This window comes from Dermochelys coriacea, chromosome 25 (assembly GCF_009764565.3).
Source record: "Dermochelys coriacea isolate rDerCor1 chromosome 25, rDerCor1.pri.v4, whole genome shotgun sequence".
NCBI lineage: Eukaryota > Metazoa > Chordata > Testudines > Dermochelyidae > Dermochelys > Dermochelys coriacea.
The window spans coordinates 3,628,532-3,649,440 of NC_050092.1; the positions used below are offsets into that span (position 1 = coordinate 3,628,532).

Below are 20,909 nucleotides of genomic sequence, written 5' to 3' on the forward strand. Positions count from 1 at the left end.
CCTGTTAAAACAAAAACGTGCAGAAGGGAATTTCAGTGTAAACTAAGTTATTTAAAACTGAAAACTTCCCTCACTGCACACTGCCTAACTTCAAGTTTAAGTGGAGACAGTTTAAACCAGCTTCACTGAAATCTAACATCCTTCAGGCCAAACATACAGGTGTAGATACCCAAGCACATTCGGAGCAACAAAGGATAGTTAAGCTGCCCTATTAGTTTTTACTGAAGACGGATACTAGAAAGTTAAGGATAGTCTAGTTTAGCCACATTTGGGGGGGGGGGGGGAATGGTCTGTCAATCATCTCGTTAGTAACAAAAAGGCATCTTCAGAAAAAAACAGAGGCTGGAATTCAAAGTTGACATATTTTTGAAAGAAGGCAGCTTTTAAGATTAGGAGTGCAGGTTCAGAGATGAGGCCAAGGCCTACACCAATAGCAATCAGTACTTTACCTTGTTATCATTTCCACCAGACGCTAGGAGCTGGTGGTCTGTGGACCACTTCAGCCCACACACCTCCTGCCTGTGGCCCTGAAGCCGTCGCTCAGACTGTAGTGGGGGGGTCCGGATGTCTCTCTGAAGGATCATTCTGTCCCGACTGCCGGAAGAAAGCTGATCTGCATTCCATGCCAAGGCACCTGTAATGCAGGCAAAGGAACAGAGTGAGAATTCCATGCAGCTGTCAGTGCAGGATTCCTAGGGGTAAGTATCAAGCCACTATAACCAGAGGAGGACTACACAAATCTCTTCTTGAGCAACTTTTGTTGGAAGATCAAAAAGCTTTTAAACATATACAAAACCTATGGGAGTTCATATTACACCCACTTTACAGTGGGGTAAACTGAGGCACAAATGGTGCAACAACTTGCGTGAGGTCATCAAAACAGAACTCATGAGGTGTCCTGACTCCCAACCCGACCTGGTCACCAATCCACACGGCCTACTTGTAAAAGCTATTCCCTGAAAAGTAGGATGAACTGGAATCCTCAAGCAGCCAGCCTGGAGAGTTGAAACCAATGACATTCAACAGGACACACCTAGGATGCCTCATCACACAACACCTTCCACAACTGTATGTGACGATGATTCATAGTATCACCACCCCCAAAAGCGGGCCAGTGCAATTTAAAAGGACTCTTATAAACAAACAAACAAACAAACAAAAAGCTATTTCATAGAAGGCTTAGGGAAGGAATGGTGAGTGGGGATGGGGTGGGAGTGATAATTCCCACACTCCCTTTTGGATCATAAAATTATAGCAATACTGCAATATTAACATGGCCTCAAGGGATCCTTCTTCTATGTTAGCAAATGCCACTTTCAATGGTAAACTTCAACCCTCTTGCCTCCTGTTCCTCCTTACCCACTCTGGCTGTGTGACCCTCAAGCATGGATAATTTCTTCCCTGCAGCTGCGTCCCAGATCTGTACAAAGCCCTTGTGAGTTCCAACTGCTACCAAGTTCCCCTAAATGCACAAAAAGAAAACTTGTAATCAATAAAGTCAGTAAGTAGATGTACAAAGAGATCCAAGAGCCACACAACATATTCTGAGGGCTTGTCTTCACTATGGGGTAAGTCGACCTAAGCTACGCTACTCCAGCTATGTGAATAACGTAGCTGGAGTCAATGTAGCTTAGGTCGACTTATCCCGGTGTCTTCACTGTGCTATGTCCATAGGAGACGCTCTCCAGTTGACTTCCCTTACTCTTCTGGGATCTCTGCCGTTGATTTAGCAGGTCTTCACTAGACCTCTAAAGCTATCCATACTGCATCAATAGCAGCAGTGTCAAATCTCCCCATAGTGAAGACTAGCCCTCAGTCCCTAAAAGGCGAACGGATGGGGAGAGGAGTATCATCTGGAGATTACACATCTTGTAAGATCTGTCCTGCTCAAAGGAACTCAGTCTGTTAATCAGCAATGAGTTGAATGAAGATGCAATTTTTGCAATACCTTAAGACACGACTATTAAAAGAAGATCTGCTGTAGAAATGAAAACCGAAAAGTATCAATAGATCCTTTTAAAGATAGATAATATTGGCACTTCTTTCTAGTGCACATTTTCCCCAAGGCCCTCCAAGATTTTTACAATCATTACCTAATTACATCTTTTTTACACCCCCAAGCTCCAAGATGTTTTAACAGATAGGGTAAACTGAGGCATGGGCATTAAGTGACTTGCCCAACATCACACAGTGAGCTATTGGCAGAGTTGGAAACAGAACCCAGGAGGCAGTCTTGACTCCTTGTCTTCCACTCTAAATTCCATGTGAGTGCTTGCTAAAGGGACAGCGAATACCTGTTCACAGAAGCTATTTGTTTAAACAGAATGGGGGAAATGTTGCTGAATTCTTCTGCAATGGGATACATCACTTTGGCCTCAACCAACCAGCCAGGCAGGATTTCATGGCACTATACAGAACATCAAATAGAGCACCTGGAGGTTTTGCCTCACAAGAGACTTTTTTAGTAGGATTCTGGGCTTTTATGCCCCAAGCCTTTCCTGGAACAAGGAAGACAAATCTGGCATGACAGGACTACAGAGAGTAATTGGAGCAAAGACACTAAGCACATCAGTTCATGCAGACCATCTCTCCAGAACAAGCAGTAGACCATAACCTCTCTCTAAGAGCACGGCTCACTCACATACAGATATATTTGTAGTCAATTTAGGAGGCAGTTCTACACTCACAGACCAGTCCAGGTCCATCCCTGCTATCCAGGGAAGGTGCTTTTTTCTTTTTTTTTGAGGGGGGAGGGGAAGGATGCACATACCTCAAGCGCATACATCTTAGGCTTTAACAAAAAAGGAGAGAGAGAGAGAGAGAAAAATGCTCTTCGGCATCTCTTGACCAAGGTCATGTGCTGCTCGCTGAATTTAATCTAGGTGGTTCTCACTCCAGTGTGAGACACTGTGTATTCCTATCAGTCTCTAGTGTTGAGGATCAGATGTTCTGAAATGTTGAACTCTTACAAATGCAACTGAAGAAGTTAACAGGAGCTTTGAACGTCTTTGAAAAGAACGTCTTAATGGTCTGTGTGGTAGTATTATACTGACCCGTTCTGACCAGCCCACTGATGTCACAGAATCGCCTTCCACAGACAAATCACACAACCGGGTAACCTTGAAAATTAGGAAATAAGATAGAAATTAGGACTAAAAAGATGCATACTAGGAGATTAGCTGCCTAGCAGATTAGGTATTTGGAACTAAGAGCACTAGTACGTTGCACCACATAGACAAGGGGTGGCCAACCTGTGGCTTCGGAGCCACATGCGGCTCTTCTGAAGTTAATATGTGGCTCCTTGTCTAGACACCGACTCAGGCTGGAGCTACAAGCGCCAACTTTCCCATGTGCCGGAGGGGGGCTTACTGTTCAACCCCTGGCTCTGCCACAGGCCCTGTCCCCACTCCATCCCTTCCCCACCTCTCCCCTGAGCCTGCCATGCCCTCGTTCCTTCCAACCCCCCGAACCTCCTGCACGTCACGAAACAGCTGATCGGGGCTGCTGGTGGGCAGGAGGTGCTGGAAGCAGGGGGGGAACTGATGGGAGGCTGCTGATGTATTACTGTGGCTCTTTGGCAATGTACATTGGTAAATTCTGGCTCCTTCTCAGGCTGGCCACTCCTGGCATAGATAGTACATTCCAGGGTACTGGAAAGAGTACTGCAGCATAATACGTAACACAAAGGCCGATCCAACTGACCTGCTGTCCATTTTACTTTCTCCCATGGCAGCAAGGAAAGGGCCATGCCTTACCTGGCTAGTACAAGCACTCCATAGGTAAACACAGGTACCGAGGCCAACACTGAGAACATTGAGAGAAGACCAGTCCACTAGGTTCAGGTAGAAGTCATCCTGCAGTTCTGGAGCATCCAGCACTTTGAAAGGAATCTTCGAGATTTTTCTTGTTGGTTTTCGAGGTGATCTTAGCAACTTCTGACTGTTCACACAAAGAGAGACGTGATTTTTTTATAAGGCTTTGAAGGTACAAAGAGATTTAGAGAAATTCCTACCGTTTTGATCATTGCCCTTCTAGAGAAATTTAGAGATTGAAAGAGAGAGAATACTATTCCTTCGGTGCTGCAACCCTCCTGAGGTGAGCAGCTAGAGGGAAGTAATGGACACAAAATGAAAAAGAGGGAACCTGCCCTGTGCCACTGAGGGTTAACGGACCCAAAAAATCAACCTTTAATAATATATTCGAGGAGTACTGAACTGGTAAACAGGGCCATTTCTTGTAGATCATTATCAAAGCCAGGTTAAGTAGATTTAGGCTTTGTCTACACTAGCACTTTTGTCAGTAAAACTTTTGTCGGTCAGGAGTGTGGAAATCTCCCATCCCCGTGACTGGCATAAGTTTCATGGACAAAAGCACTGGTGTGGACAGTGCTATGTCGGCGGAAGACGCTCTCCTGCCAACATAGCTACCGCCACTCGTTAGTGGTGGTTTAATTATGCTAGCAGGGGAGCTCTCTCCCACCGGCATAGAGCAGCTAAATGGGAGACCTTACAGCAGTGCAGCTGTAAAGTCTGTAGTGTAGATATAGCCTTAATTCTTTTAAATGTAAACCTATATTGTCAGAGAATTAGAAGTAGATACTAACTGTATTTGTCTGTGTTTACGTATATCTGTTAAGTTTATCAATGTGATCTAATGAGTTTGTAGATTATAAACTTCTGTTCCTATCTGTTACTATATTCTATTAAGAGATCAAAAAGAAATATTAACATTTAGAGGAAACTTGTGGTGTACTAATATCATTGTCTACATTTCTCTTTGAAGTTTGTAGTAGACAGTCTATGAACTGCTTGAATGGTTAATTATCTTATGTTAATGAATGCAGCTAGTTACTAGTGTGTGACTAAGAAACAGATTTACTTCAAAGCAACAATGTATATTACCTATTCTTCTTCCAAGGAATGCCTGCCGTGATGTTTGCTGTCAAGATGTAGCCTAGTGGAGAGAACTATAAAATAACTCTAGGGCCTGCAAATTTTTATCTCAGATCTGCCAAACTTCGTCAGGGGAAGTTCAAGTCACAAGACTGAGGTCTCCAGGTGTGCCCTGGACTATCCTTGCAAATTCTCCTGGAATTCTACACGTGGACTAACCTATTGAACTGATTCTAAAAGGACTTTTACAAATGAGCAGCTCACCATCTCTGCTATGAAACTGACCTGAGAACTTTATTCATATCTTACTTTGGGAGAAATCCTGCACTACTGTGCATGTGCATAATTAATTAGCCACATATTTTTAATTTTTTGTTCAGAAAAAAGCTTCTGCTGAAATGTTGCTGCAGTTCTGCCTTTTGCCCACCAGAGGGTGATGTGGCAATAGAACAAAGCAGCAGCTCCCAGCTAGCTAGAGAAGAGAAAGAGCCTGCCTTCTTCGCAGCGCCTGTCAGGTCAGGAGACAGGGACTATGGGGAAACAGAAAGCATGGGTGCTGGGTGAGCGGGTCCGACAGGGGCTCGTAAGGGCTAGTGGAAAAGGACGGACTGGGGCAGGGGCTGAATGGGAGTGGAGGCAAAGAGCCACAGGGGGAGGGAGGTGCAGGGCCACGTGGGGATTTGGGGAGGTGGTATCTGAGTGGAGGTGGAGGGACACGTGGATAGGAGCAGATGTGCCTGACTGAATGGGAGAGGCTAGGAGTCAACCGGGGTCTGCATCGGGGAAGCTCCCTAACAATCCCTCCTCGTCACCCCCCACAAAAAACCTGTTCCATACTTTTCCCACCCATACCCAACAACCCTCCAAGTTCACACCCAGGCTCCTTCCCAGCAATTTACTTCCCTCTCCCTCAGCTCCTCCATTATCCCTGACTCCTCCAACCTTTTGCACTGCTTCTGAGGGGTACGGGAAATACAGTTCTGTATTATAATTTAAATGAAGTACTACTCAGAGTTCTGTATTAATATGCCTAGTAAGGAATCTATTTTTCAAAAAACATTTCCTGACTCTTTTTTGTTGTCTGTATTGTTACACACATACTTGCTGACAGGTATTTTGAAATAAATGACCAAAAATAATTGAAACTGGTGTGACTATATTGTGTTATTTCAACAAACACCACATGCAGAATTTTGCAATATTGTGCGCATCATTTTTAATTTTGGGGAGCAGAATTCCCCCAGGAGTAGTATCTGTATGTATAATGATCTTTTAACCATAGCAACTCTGTCTCTTTTTTAAAATAAAACTTAAATTAGTTAACAAGAATTGGCTATAAGAATGTATTTTGGGTAAGATCTGAAATATTCATTGACCTGGTAGGTAATGTGTCTGGTCTTTTGGGATTGGTAGAACTTTATATATGGTGAATAAGATTTTAAGTAATCTTCACTATATTAGATTTGGCTCTCCAGGTGGGAGCCCAGGGCTGGATTGCTTAAGGGGAACTGTGTTTTAGCTTCTGGGTAACCAGTGTGGTATTACAGAATCTGTTTTGTTACTGGCTTGGTGAATCTAATTATAAGAATAAAACACCAGTTTTGGGGATTGTCTGCCCCATCCTTTGCAGTTTGCCCTGACTGATTGATCTCCGTGTGGCTCCTCCACCCACCATAATCACATGCCCAAAAAGGGGAGGCTGCTTAATAACACTCCTGATATTAACAGCTTCTGGTTAATAGCAATATTTTGCTGGGAACCAATCCCATCTCATTGGACTAAAATGTTAATGGGATTCAGATACTAACAGGCATGCTGCTTTTGGACAGCCTTTTGACATGCTTTTCCTGACTGCAGGCCTGCAAATCTTCCTGCTGTTTGGAAGGAGGATGCTGGGCTTTTCATGGGAGCAGGGGTGTATGTGTGTCCAAGGGGCTGCACGGTACCACTGTACTCTCCAGGCTGTGCCCTGCCCTGGTACCAGAGGCTCAGGCTTGGCACATCCCAGTGCCTCCTTCCCTGGCTATAGCCCTGCACACCTGCCTTCAGGGATGTGGCAGAGAAGAGAGCACTGAGATATGCCGAACACCAGACACAGGCAGGTTTAGAGAGCGGCAGCATGGGAATGCATATCCCAGTGCTGGCTAGAGCCGCACAAACCTCCCCATGATGCCCTGCCCACAGCCTCCCCTCCCAGCTGCCAGCACTACCTTTCCTGGCTGCAGCCCTGCAAACCTGCTTTTCTCTTACCGGCAGCCTCTGGATAATAATAGCAGTTGCTGGGAACCAAGAGGTTGCTAACAAGTGGAATCTACTGTATTTCTAGGGCTGGCTGCACAGAGACAAAATCCTTGCTCCTTAGGTGTCGGACAACTCCTCCTGCCTACTTCCCCTCCTGAAATCCCATAGCTGTACAGTAACCAATTATAACGTTAGTCAGAGAGCTCCTTAAGAACCCCAGCCCTTATTTTTCCCCCCCACCCATAGGTAGCCAGCATTACCTTTTGTTGCTGACAGGTGACAGGGAATATGGGGAGACCTCATTGCCATCATCTGGACTGGAGCGTTTGGTGCTGAGGGAGTACTGCACAAAGAAGAAAGCATTGGATACAAAAACCCCACACAGTACAGGTCCTGACGTGCCAGAGGTTTACAAGATCACCTACAATGTAATTAACTAACATATATTACCTAGTGAGAAGTCCCTCCAAAACCCTGCACTGTAGTGGCCCACTGTGTTTTACTTTCTACCCTCTTCAGTCCCTTCCCTTAAAGATTCCTTTAAATCTTGCTCTACAGCAATACTGAGAAACTAACTTGTGTTGAATCTCAAAACCCCTCCTTCATTTAGCAAAAAGAAAAGGAGTACTTGTGGCACCTTAGAGACTAACAAATTTATTTGAGCATAAGCTTTCGTGAGCTACAGCTCACTTCATCGGATGCATATGGTGCATTTTTCCACCAAATGCATCCAATGAAGTGAGCTGTAGCTCACGAAAGCTTATGCTCAAATAAATTTGTTAGTCTCTAAGGTGCCACAAGTACTCCTTTTCTTTTTGCGAATACAGACTAACACGGCTGCTACTCTGAATCCTTCATTTAGGGAGCATATCAAAACCATGTGTTAAGTTGCCCACATCTTTTCCAAAACAGTCTTTCAAAGCCTTTGTCATAACTCAGGAAAGAAGGATTTCTGCAGCAAGCAGCACTTCCTCATGCTATCTGTGGAATCAGTGGACAGTGTCCACTGGATTTTGTTACTAATACAACCCACCCTAGTCATTCCATACTATTGATGACTCACTTTAAACCTTGGCTAGACTTCTTAATAAAGCTACTACACTATGCACCTACTAGCATATTTGAGGTGTGCCCAACTCCTCTTGCATAAGCAATGCAGACCAATACATTGTTAGCCAAACTTACCGTGAAGAGACTCTTCTTCTCTGGTGTGGATGGCTGCAGTCTCCTGTCTTCTGTCTGAGGGTCCTGCACTTTCTCAATACCTGCTCCCAGCAGTTCGTTTTTTAGCAAGGCTGAGTAAGCAAGGCCATCTGTACGAACATACAAACAAGCTTTTGAGCACAGTCCTACGCTAGTGGTTCCAAACCAGGGTAGGCAGTGGTCTTGCAGGGGAGTACGTCAACTCGTCTGAATGGGCTGCAGAGACCAAGTTATCATATTCCCCGTGATGGTGCCTCCAGGTCAGGGCTGTGGCCCAATAGCTAGAGCAGCAAGCGAGATGCTTGCACTGTTGTTGCCCATGCTATATTTGAATTCAGTGTCAAATCAAAAGCTAGACACAAAGGAACAAGTGTTACAAAACACATCTACCTTTGCCATTGTCTGAGGTAGCATCCTTTGCTTTTCTGTTTTGACTTGGTGACTTTTCGTTTTCCTAGAGGGGGGAAAATATATGCTAACAAACACTCCAAAGATCTCACAAAATTCACTCCCCCCCCCCCCCGTAATGGGAAAAGCACTGCCATCTTGAAAAATCTGCAACAATAATTGTGATGCTGAGGCATCAAATACTGAAGCAGCAGAAGAGATGGAGAGCAGAAGGTGAAGCAGTGGGGAGGAGAGGGGGAAGGCAATGCTCGACTAGTCCTCTGAAGTAGTTTTCCTGCCAAACAAACTTCTTTAACTCCGTGCAAACTTCCCCTTCCTGATAAGAAAAATACCTTGTGCTGTGTAACACGGGGGTAATACTCACATTTATTCTGTGGAAGTTAATGCTCCAGTTGGCCCCAGCTCTTGAGGGAATGAAACGGTCTCCATGTTTACTGGGGGAGGACATTGGAGAGTTGGAAGGTGTCAGCGTTCGTCTCATCTCAACTACCTGAAGTTTAAAAAGTTACATATGGAGAAACACTGCAAGAACCAGACAGGAAAAATGTTGGATCACAGTGGGTTCTGAAAGACAGACTCCAGAAATCTGCTTTCATTAGGGCCAAATAAACCTGGAATGACAGAACACATGGTTTTTCACCTTACAACCCTAGTAAGCACTCCTTACACAGGCACAATTCCCACTGACGAGTGCTAACAGGAGCACTTAAAGAACCTCTCTCTCCACATGGTCCCTCTCAATAGTGGAGATCAGCTGGTATGCTCTTGCCAATGGTCTCGAGGTTTGAAATCTGGGCAGCTGGAGGCAGGGCACTATGAGGTATAGGTATGACTGGAATCCCTTCCCCTCTTGGTCTGAAAGACTCAAATATTAGCAATTCAAGCCTCATGTAAACATACAGTGTATGGTACCTTATAAGAATATCTTACACACAAAACATGTTCTAGTTAAGGTTGCAGGCACTCAGCCCGGTCTTCTTTCTGTCCTTCCAGAACAGGAGGGTGTTGATCCCTGAGAGTCCCGCAGGGAGATCCCAGTATCTTGCTCCTCCCTAAGCTTTTTGGCTAGTGTGATCTCTGCCATTGCCATGCTGCTGCCATAAGTATGCCGAGGGCCTGCTGCAGCATACGAACAGGAGTTTGGAGTGGGTGTGAGCAAACTGAAGACAGCAGGTTTTATTAAGGTCAGATAAGTACAGCAATGCTTCCAGGTCCTCTTGGTATTCCTATGGAAGCAAAATCATGGCTGCCATGTTGTGTGGGAAAATGTCCCCTTAACACTGCTTCCTGGTTTTCTAGCATTTGTTTGTTTTCTCCATAATACTAACGTTCTTGTAGGGGGTACTTAAAGGGACCTCCTTTATATTTCTTGGTTTTACTAGAGATATCATATGTAACCCAGCAGTATCCCTTCAATGTGCATTCAGCATAGTCATTTAAATTCAGCACTGAACCTAAATCAATTACATCAAGTAGAATCTGGCAGAACTACAGCTAAGTGTGTATTTTAAGATCTTGGTAATGACAAAAGATATTATGGAGTTCGTAGCAGATATGCTCTGTGCCACGCAGTGGTGTGGCTGGCTCCAGCCAGGCAGCAGGCTACCTGTCCTGGTGCTCTGGGCGGCATGGCTGTAGCACCACCAGCCACCAGTGCTCCAGGCAGCACAGTAAGGGGGTCGGGGGGTGGGGGAAGAGATGGATAGAGGGCAAGGGACTTTGGGGTGGTGGCCAGGGGGTGGGGGTGTGGATAGAGGTCGGGGCGGTCAGAAGGCATGGAACAGGGATGTTGAATGGGGGTACGGGTCCCGAAGGGGGCAGTCAGGAAGGATGGGGGGGGTTGGATGGGGAAGCGGGGGCACATTCTGGGGCAGGGGTTCCAGGGGCAGTCAGGAATGAGAGGAAGGAGGTGTTGGATTGGGTGGCAGGGGGCAGTCGTGGCGGGAGGTCCGGGGGTGGTCAGGGCACAGGGAGGGGTGGATGGAGTATGGGTCCCAGGGGGGGCCATCAGGGGGCGAGGGCCTGACTGTTTGGGAAGGCACAGTCTCCCCTAACCTGCCCTCCATACAATTTCAGAAACCCGATGGGGCCCTCAGGCCAAAAAACTTGCCCACCCCTGGGCTAGCTGGAGGACAATTCTCTCAGCACAGGTGTTGTGTTGATAAATGAGAAGTAATGAACACTAGAAAACATAATCCCAACTACACATACAAAATGATGGTGTCTAAATTAACTGGTACCATTCAAGAAAGATCTTGGAGTAATCATTAATAGTTCTGAAAACACCTGCTCGATTTGCAGTGGTAGTTAAGAAAGCAAACAGAATGTTAGGAATCATTAAGGAAAGGATAATATAATGCCACTGTATAAATCCATGGTATGCCCACACCTTGAATACTGAGTGTAGTTCTGGTTGGCCTATCTTAAAGATAGATTATAACTGGAAAACATACAGAGAAGAGCAATAAAAATAATTAAGGATAAGGATCTGCTTCCATACGAGGAGAGACTGGGACTGCTCATCTTAGAAAAGAGATGACTAAAGAGGGATAGGAAAGAAGTCTATAAAATCATGAATGGTGTGAAGAAAGTGAATGAGGAAACATTATTTACCCTTTGACATAACTCAAGAACTAGGGGTCACCCAACAAAAATTAATAGGCAGCAGATTTAAAAGAGAGAATTACTTCACGTAACACACAGTTAACCTGTGGAAGTCATTGTCATGAGATGTTGTGAAGCCCAAAACTATAACTGGGTTCCATTAGATGCGTTAATGGAAGATAGCCATTGATGGACCTATTAGCCAAGATGGTCAGGGATGCAACCCTATGTTCTACATGGCCTTAAACCTCTGACTGCCAGATACTGGGACTGGATGACTGGGGTTGGATCACTCGATAATTGCCCTGTTCAGATTATTCCCTCTGAAGCATCTGGCCTTAGCCAACATCAGAAGACAGGATACTGGGCTAGAGGGACCATTGGTCTGACCAAGTATGGCCATCATTATGCTCTTATGACATAAAACACCACAGAAAAGCTGGAAGATCTGCGTGTGTCTAAAGTCCACCTATCGTATACCCCCAGCATTCAGAAGATTCGCTTGTTTAAAAAAAATTCAACTGTCTATATTCCCATAGTACCTAATGAGATTATGTAGTTTCCTGATGTCAAGTACTGAATAATAAAGATGTTATAACTCCCTTAGGCTTCTGAGTATTTACATACATATAGAGATTTAACAAATTTTAGCTGACAAAACTGGCCAAGTTATCAAGTTGTTTGAGCAATTGTTTCCCAGGATAATTCAGAAACTCAGACAGTAGAGCATTTCAGTCCAAGATTTGGTTTAGTTTCTAATTAAAGGCCTCCATGCTATTAAGTAGCACATAGAGGAAGCTAGAGAGCCTGTCTGAAGGACATTCGAGAAAGCATATCACAGCTCACAGAATAAAGTCTGGTCTTTGTTGGGGGAAGTGGGGAGGGGCAGGGGCACCTGGGAAAGTCACTAGGAGAATCACTAAGCACAGTGCTGACTTACACAAGGCATTGTGTTTTCATTCTGGATGTTGATCTGGCGCAGGAGACGTCTCTCATAATCCTGGTCCATGGTGGAAAGGGCGGGGGCAGGGGAGTCTAACGGTCGCAGGACCTTCTGTTCATGAAGTCTAGCCAGGAATCAGTCTGCTGCAACAAAACAGGAAGAAAGTCAAGAAATGGTGCACAGCCCCATGTACAAACCCACTGCCAACACCAAATTTAATTTCTATACCACTGCCCAAGGGAGACGCTCAAAGCACTTTACAGACATTAATGAATTAAGCCATCCAACCAACATGAGAAGTACACAAAGTTTCTGCCACAATTTGTGAAGGGAAGCACAGAGAGGCTAAGTGAGTAGCAGAATCACAAATGGAAGCTAGAAGTCCCAACTCCAAATCTTGTGCTTTAGACACAAGACCATTTTGCCTCTCAGTCGCACAGTATTCAGAATTTCAATAGGCAAAGTGCAGCACAGAATCAGTGCACTAGCTGGTTAGGAATATTACACCACACTATTACCCTTATGGTTGCTGATACCACTTACCTCTACAATTCTGGGTGGACAATTGGTCCTAGTCTCCACCGAGACCTGGTTTATGCTTAAAATTAGATCTACTTAGCTATGTTGCTCAGTGCTGTGAAAAATTTCACACCCTGAAAACCGCAGTTAGGTTGACCTTATTCCCAGTATAGATACAACTAGGTCTGTGAAATAACTTCTCAGTCGATCTAGCTACCACCTCTCAGAGAAATGGATTAAACTACATTGATGGAAAAACCTCATCTGTCACTGAGGAAGTATCCACACTACGGTGCTACAGCAGTAGAGTAGCCATGCCCTATCTTTCAGTCATAAGATCCAGGATGATGTGATTTCACAACAGATATTCATTTACATTTGGTTGGTAAGATTTTATCAAATGTGTCACACAAAATCAGACATATTAACCTGCCTTACACTGAAAAATAGCATTAACTTTCAAGTTCTATTCTCAGTCTTATAGCTTTTCAGCTACCTACAGAATTCATACCATTAGATTACAAGATCACACTTCATCTGTTTTTAAACAGAACTCCCTTTTCTTTCAGGCATGAGAAAGGACAATTAAAAACATCATTCATCTGACAAACTTTTCTCACCTACTGCATTGTCACACTTATGTTGCTTCCTAAACGGACCAGTGAATAAAGGATGCATTTTAGGACTCTGTGGCTACAATATACAGAAAATGGCAATAGCAGTTTGTTGGGAATATACAGGGTCTCATATTTTAGGTTAAATCCTGACCAAAGCAAAAAACTGGAAATCTTGTTTGCACATGATATACACTGACAAATCTCAACACATACAGATTGAGATGATGAAGTTTTGCAGAAAACATGATTTCAGTTAATCACTGAAAGATGAAGGTTTTCATTTGGGAATGTTAACACACTTACTATCCTTTGCTTAAAATAGACCAAAAAAAAAAAAAAAAAAACACTGCTAGATTGGTGTCAAGTGAATTTAACATAAATGAGAATGGTCTGAAAACATAAACCCATGTTTCCTCATGCATATGCATCAATATGGTTAATTTAAACTTTAAACCAATAACTGCTATTGAAATCAGCTATGTCCCAATTTACAGTGCTCAACCTGTAACATATACAAACAAAAGCTATTCAAGGGAAGATATTTTTGATCACGGACACATCATTTACTTCTAAAAACAAAGTCAGTTTGCCTAACAGAACACACCAAAACCTTGAAACATATAGCCAGATTTTTGAGTTCGTTCAACACTCAGCATGTATTGTAACGCTTTGCGCACATAACAAAGCATTGCATTAGATTCATAACATTATAGTAATCCTTCATTTCAAGATTGTGTGATCCCAGAAATTAAGGCTAGAAAACATTATCCTAGTAAAATGTGTTGCTATTTTCAGTAAAATAAGAAGTTTGTGTATTTCTTTTTAACATTCCAGAAATTGAAGGAATTTTTATTTTAGTAAAACCAGGTAAAATGGTACATTGTTCTCAGTGGCAGCAACTTGGGGCTGAACTCTTGAAAGTACAGCCATCAGGACCTGATTCAAAACCCTCTGAAGTTAATGGAAAGACTCCAATTGACTTCACAAAACTTTGGAAGAGCCCATATTTTTTGCAAAATTAAGAGTAACGAACAACTTCTGAAAGCTTTAAAAAGAATAAAACCCCAATGTCTTACTGCTACTGAAGTACCCACATTTCACTAGGATAGCTGTTTCTAGACATATTTCAAAAGAATTCTTCTGTAACTACTATAACCTACATTCTAGGACACTGCCTACTCGAAATCTAATCACTTTAAAAATAATTCAGAGCTGTTCCAGGTACCATATCTACCTTGAGTTCCTTCCACTGCCCAATTTTACCATTACGTTTTCCAATAAAATACTTCTGTCCTCTCCTACCTCCAGCCCAGATGGGACTAGCAGGTGATCTTGGCTCAGGGTAGGAACCACTGGCTGGGGTGTCCCCAGCCACACGGTGATTTACCTCTCCACTGGCTGCTCCGGGTGCCTTACACAATGTACCTCCACTGCTTGGGAGTAGTGCGTGACTGCTCTTGCAGCTTCCCTTTGCTTCCGTCAGAAAGTCATTTTTCTGCAGGGAAGCAAAGAAATCTGTTGGGGACATTGAATTCTGCGCACATGCAGTGGCACAGAATTCCCCCAGGAATAAAGAGTCCAGGGTAGATACAGCCCACGTGTCAGGATACATATTCCACAAGGCATGTACAGTAGATATGAACACCACAGTTACGAACTAACTCAGGGGTCTCAAACTCAAATGACCATGAAGGCCACATGAGGACTAGTACATTGGCCCAAGGGCCGCACCACTGACTTCCCCCCGCACCCGCTGCCACGGCCCCACACCCACTCCACCCCTTCCGTGAGGCCTCGCCCCTGCCTCCATTCCCACCCCAACTTTGCCCCCTCCCTGCCCCCAGGTGGTGCAGGCTGTGTGTCGGGGGCTCAGGGCAGGACGTTGGGGTGTGGGGTACAGCAGGGGGCTCAGGGCGGGTCTGACCCAGCACACTCCTGTCTCTTATATTTTTAGAAACTGGACATAAAAGATCAGCTTCGGCTAAATACAGCTAACAAGATCTCAACCAGTAGGGATTTAATAAAAATAAAATAATAATAAGTACAAAATTATGTTTAACTGAAAACTGGCTCCATATTATTTAAACCAAGTTTTACAAGAAAAGAGAAATTCTGCTAATAAAATAGATTGGATTTACACTAGTGTGACTCTTCGGGAAGTCAATGGAGATATTCTTCTTTATCATTCTGGCTTAAATCTGAAATTGGTGCATTACACTTGTGGGTCTTGATACTCTAAAGCAGTGGTTTTAAAACTTTTTTCTGGGGACTCAGTTGAAGAAAATTGTTGATGCCTGCGACCCAGTGAGCTGGGGATGAGGGGTTTAGGGTGTGGGAGGCGCTCAGGGCTGGGGCAGAGGGTTGGCGTGAGGGCTGCGGGGTGGGGCTAGGAATGAGGGGTTCAGGATGTGGGAAGGGCTCTGGGCTGGGGCAGGGAGGGATTCAGGGCTCTGGGTGCAGGCTCTGGGGTGGGGCCAGAGATGAGAGGTTTGGGGAGCAGGAGGGGCTCCGGGTTTGGGGGGCCCTCAGGGCTGCAGTGCGGAAGGGGGTTACAGCTCTGGGCTGGGTGTGCAGGCTCTGAGGTAGGGCTGGGGATGAGGGGTTTGGGGTGCAGTAAGAGGTCTTGAGGTTTGGGGGGCTCAGGGCTGGGCATGGGATTGGGGCGCAGTCTTATCTCTGGCGGCTCTCCGTCAGTGGCACAGCCAGGGTGGCAGAGGCAGGCTTCCCGCCTGTCCTAGCACCATGGACCGCGATGTGACAGCAATGGTTTTTACTGATATTGACACCTATCCACTAGGAAATGGACTTAAATGGACTTACCTTCCACACAAACACATTTTGCATAAGCCACTGGACAGAAAAAAGGAAATGAAAGTTTTGTGAGTAATTACATAAGGTGAGTAAAAACAAACTGATGATGTGGTTTTTTTTGGTCAGACCACTGAACTCTACAGAATTTGTGTTTGTCGTATAGTAGAAACTCAAAGTTACGAACACCAGACTTACAAACTGACTGGTCAACCACACATCTCATTTGGAACTGGAAGTACTCAATCAGACAGCAGAGACCAAAAAAAAAACCCAAACCCCTGCAAATACTGTACAGTCTTAAACGTAAACTACTAAAAAAAAAAAAATAAAGAGAAAATTTAAAAAAAAGATTTGACAAGGTAAGGGAACTGCTTCTGTGCTTCTTTCATTTAAATTAAGATGGTTAAAAGCAGCATTTTTCTTCTGCAGAGTAAAGTTTCAAAGCTGTATTAAGTCAATGTTCAGTGCAGCAGCAGTAAAAATAGCAAATAGAATGTTGGGAATCATTAAGAAAGGGATGGATAATAAGACAGAAAATATCAGATTGCCTTTATATAAATCCATGATACGCCCACATCTTGAATCCTGCGTGCAGATGTGGTTGCCCCATCTCAAAAAAGATATATTGGACTTGGAAAAGGTTCAGAAATGGCAACATTGGAAAAGGCAACAAAAATGATTAGGGGGTACGGAACAGCTTCCGCATGAGGAGAGATTAATAAGACTGGGACTTTTGAGCTTGGAAAAGGGACAAGTAAGGGGGGATATGATAGAGGTCTATAAAATCATGACTGGTGTGGAGAAAGTAAATAAGGAAGTGTTATTTACTCCTTCTCATAACACAAGAACTAGGGGCCACCAAATTAAATTAATAGGCAGCAGGTTTAAAACAAACAAAAGAAAGTATTTTTTCACACAACGCACAGTCAACCTGTGGAACTCCTTGCTAGAGGACGTTGTGAAGGCCAAGACTATGACAGGGTTCAAAAAAGAACTAGATACATTCATGGAGGACAGGTCCATCAATGGCTATTAGCCAGGATGGGTAGGGATGGTGTCCCTAGTCTCTGTTTGCCAGAAGCTGGGAATGGGCGACAGGGGATGGATCACTTGATGATTACCTGTTCATTCCCTCTGGGGCACCTGGCATTTGCCACTGTCAGAAGACAGGATACTGGGCTAGATGGACCTTTGCTCTGATCTAATATTGCCGTTCTTATGTTCTAAGCTTTTAAAAGACCATAACGTTTTGTTCAGAGTTACAAACAAACAATGTCCATTCCTGAGGTTTCGTAACTCTGAGGTTCTACTGTATACAGTATAATCTCATTTATCCAAGGGGAATTGGGTGATTGTGTGTACTAATACTCAAGTAGCACTTTTACAGAAGTTGAGGGGAAAAACAGTTACTACATGGATAACCATGCATCCTAGAGATGCCATGTTTTGAAGGAAACATTATCTCCTGGCCTGTACATTCCAGGACTACATTATCTTGCTTTACTGGAATCTCCCCTGATCTATGCTTCTTTTATGCCGCAGCTCCCATATGCAGTCTTATGTACAAGCCCCATGTGTCTAATAGTAGTTATCCCAAATACTCACAAGCATATACTGTAAAAGATGAGCTCCATGAAGGCGCTACAAGAGTTTTTACTCAGACGATTATATTTTGTACTTATTGTTTTCTAATGCCTCATGAGAAAAAAAGACATTGAACTGTTAACAGTGCCAACCTACAAAAACAGATCTGCTGTATTGTAATTGAGTCTTACCAGACACCTGCAATTCTAAACCAAAATTGTAAAATGCACTAAGTCTGTAATACTTTCAGAATTTTGCTGAAAAGCAAACCGTTAAAAACAACAAAAAACAGATCAACACACCTGATGTTTTAACTACTTAGATTACAATCCAGGCCCAGCCATAAAGAAAAATAATAAATCATAGCATTTATATATATATGCGCAGCAGCCCCAATCCACAACTTCACAAAATTCTATTTGTACATAAAACACAATTTTTAAATATGAGAAACTTATCAGCATGGGAATTACTATTAGTGATGAACTCTTAAGCATGAAGCACTGTGCTAGCACCAAACACACTATTTCAATAAGACTCAGCACTTCTCCCCAGGAAGGTGAGCACAGTGCCTTCAGAGAGTTACAAATCAAGTAAAATTCATTTAAGCAATAAAATGTCAAGATTGGGGCTGTGTCAAATTCCTCCAAAATGATCGACGAGGTTTCATTTCGTTTTAATGACTATTCCAAAGGAAGAGACTCTCCCTCCACTGTAGAAGAAAAAAAGCTGAGTTTAGGATTTCTAGACCCATGAATTACAGAACACGTGCACCACCTCCTTAAAAGAAGACATTCTAATCTTAATAGAAATGAAAGGGGGGGAATGGTTAGTAAGGAGACTGACAATAAGGTCTAGAGGCTAGGTGGGTGAAGTAATAGTGAAAGAGGCAAGCTATCAAGCTTACACAGAGCTCTTCTTCATGTCTGGAAAAGCTATATAGAGCCTTTTGCCTCTAGGTTGCTTGTTTATATACAGCTTAGGGGCTAATGGGCTAATGACACAGTGTTGTTGCCTTCTGATGGCTGTCCAGTGGTTTATGGAAACTGAATTTGGCTCTAGTTCCCAGCTGACAAGTGTTCACCTCACAAAAGCCACCATCACAATTACCATCATTGTTAGCAGTTTTGGCAATGAAACCAAGGATTGAAGAGGCCACAGAAACTGAATTACCCTCTTCGCTTCTAACAGATACGCTTTCCAAGTCAGGTTGAGGTACATTGGGTGGGTAGGGAAGCCTCAAAGTAGAAGTCTATGAGCTTTGTTTTGATTTAGATGTACATATACCACGCTTCATTTCCTTAGGAACATGGATGCACCGCACTTCTGCTCAAGGATCTGTCTGGATTCTTGTAGTAACATTTCAAGATCATACCCATTGTTCATAAGGACTGATTAGTGTAGAAATGAGAACAGCAGAAGACACATGCATGAAGTCAAGCAAATCCACACACTAAGGCCTTGTGTACGCTGCCACTTTACAGCGCTGCAACTTTCTTGCTCAGGGGTGTGAAAAAACACCCTTGTGGGGGTGGGTTTTTACAGCGCTGGGAGAGCTCTCTCCCAGCGCTGGTGCCACAACTACACAGTCATGTTAAAGCACTGCCGCAGCAGCGCTTTAACATTGCTAGTGAAGACATACCCTAAGCGTGCTGCCCTTGTTATGGAGACTAATAGATATTCCAGTGTGACAATTTTTAACAACTGTTTTTAAGTGAGATTAAATTTTGAGCCTATCCACTTTGACAACCCCCCTATAAAAAAGAAATAGTTTTGTGTCATTGAATGGTGCTGGCTTGATATTCTTGGAGAGTAGAATCCTCTATTTTTATGTAGAATTGACACAGTACAGGCAGCAGTAGCACAGGTTTCCCCTCACACTACCCCATCTCTAGGTCTAAGGAACAAATTCAGTCCCCAATAGCCCAGTCTAGTCTTGGTCTTTCTGCTGAGATGGCCAACTAAACCGACAGCCAGTGCTGATATGTGTTGATATTTTTCATAACGGGGACACTTGTCACACCAGCACCTGGACAAATTCATTTCACAAAGGATGCTGAAAATGCACAAGAGCGATTTTTGGCTCCCAGGCTCAATATAGAAGGATCTGTGTTTAAAAATAGCGTTGACACATTAGTCAAAGTCAGCCCCTTCTTAAACTCCGTTTGATTACCAGTGACACCAAACCACTTGCCAAAAAACATATTCCCAAGCAGTTGATGTGTATAAGAAATAAGCAGTTAAAGAAAATGTTCAGATACATCATGCACTGTTATAACCGAAAGTCTTGTTGATTACCTTAAAGTAGGGCTGTCAATTAATCGCAGTTAACTCATGCGATTAACTCAAAAAAAATTAATTGTGATTAACTGCAGTTTTAATCTCACTGTTAAACAATACCAATTGAAATTTATTAAATATTTTGGATGTTTTTCAACATTTTCAAATATATTGATTTAAAATACAACACAGAATACAACATGTATAGTGCTCATTATTTTTATAACGAGTATTTGCACTGTAAAAACAACAAAAGAAATAGTATATTTACCTCATACAAACACTGTAGTGCAATCTCTATCGTGAAAGTGAAATTTACGTAGATTTTTTTTGTTACATAACTGCATTCAAAACAAAACAATGTAAAACTTTAGAGCCTACAAGTCCATTCACTCCTACTTCTTATTCAGCCAATCATTAAGACAAACAAGTTTGTTCACATTTAGAATCATAGAATATCAGGGTTGGAAGGGACCTCAGGTCCCTTGGTCATCTAGTCCAACCCCCTGCTCAAAGCTGGACCAATCCCCAATTTTTTTTTACCCCAGATCCTAAATGACCCCTTCAAGTATTGAACTCACAACCCTGGGTTTAGCAGGCCCATGCTCAAACCACTGAGCTATCCCTCTCCCAGCATGGATGCATGTCCTCTGGAATGGTGGCAGAAGATGAAGGGATATATGAATCTTTAGCACATCTGGCATGTAATTATCTTGCAATGCTGGCTACAACAGTGCCATGTGAATGCCTGTTCTCACTTTCAAGAAGTGGGCAGCATTATGTCCTGCAAATGTAAACAAACTTGTT

At 43.4% G+C, this 20,909-nt stretch overlaps 1 protein-coding gene across 3 annotated transcripts in view; it reads right to left on the reverse strand.

The window, feature by feature from the left end:
• The window catches only part of FZR1 (fizzy and cell division cycle 20 related 1), a 29,400-nt gene that overhangs the window by 6,809 nt on the left and 1,682 nt on the right, over positions 1 to 20,909 (reverse strand). Inside the window, exons 2-10 of one of the 3 annotated variants that reach the window (XM_038384062.1) lie at positions 12,289 to 12,434; positions 9,109 to 9,234; positions 8,727 to 8,790; positions 8,319 to 8,446; positions 7,394 to 7,476; positions 3,756 to 3,939; positions 3,054 to 3,119; positions 1,360 to 1,462; positions 450 to 634 (exon numbers count right to left, since the gene is read on the reverse strand). In XM_038384062.1, coding sequence (XP_038239990.1) covers positions 450 to 634; positions 1,360 to 1,462; positions 3,054 to 3,119; positions 3,756 to 3,939; positions 7,394 to 7,476; positions 8,319 to 8,446; positions 8,727 to 8,790; positions 9,109 to 9,234; positions 12,289 to 12,357 — 1,008 coding nt within the window. In that variant the 5' untranslated portion in view covers positions 12,358 to 12,434. Of the gene's footprint in view, positions 1 to 449; positions 635 to 1,359; positions 1,463 to 3,053; positions 3,120 to 3,755; positions 3,940 to 7,393; positions 7,477 to 8,318; positions 8,447 to 8,726; positions 8,791 to 9,108; positions 9,235 to 12,288; positions 12,436 to 20,909 lie in introns of all 3 variants that reach the window. The other 2 variants (XM_038384063.2, XM_043502533.1) reach the window with 2 other exon arrangements.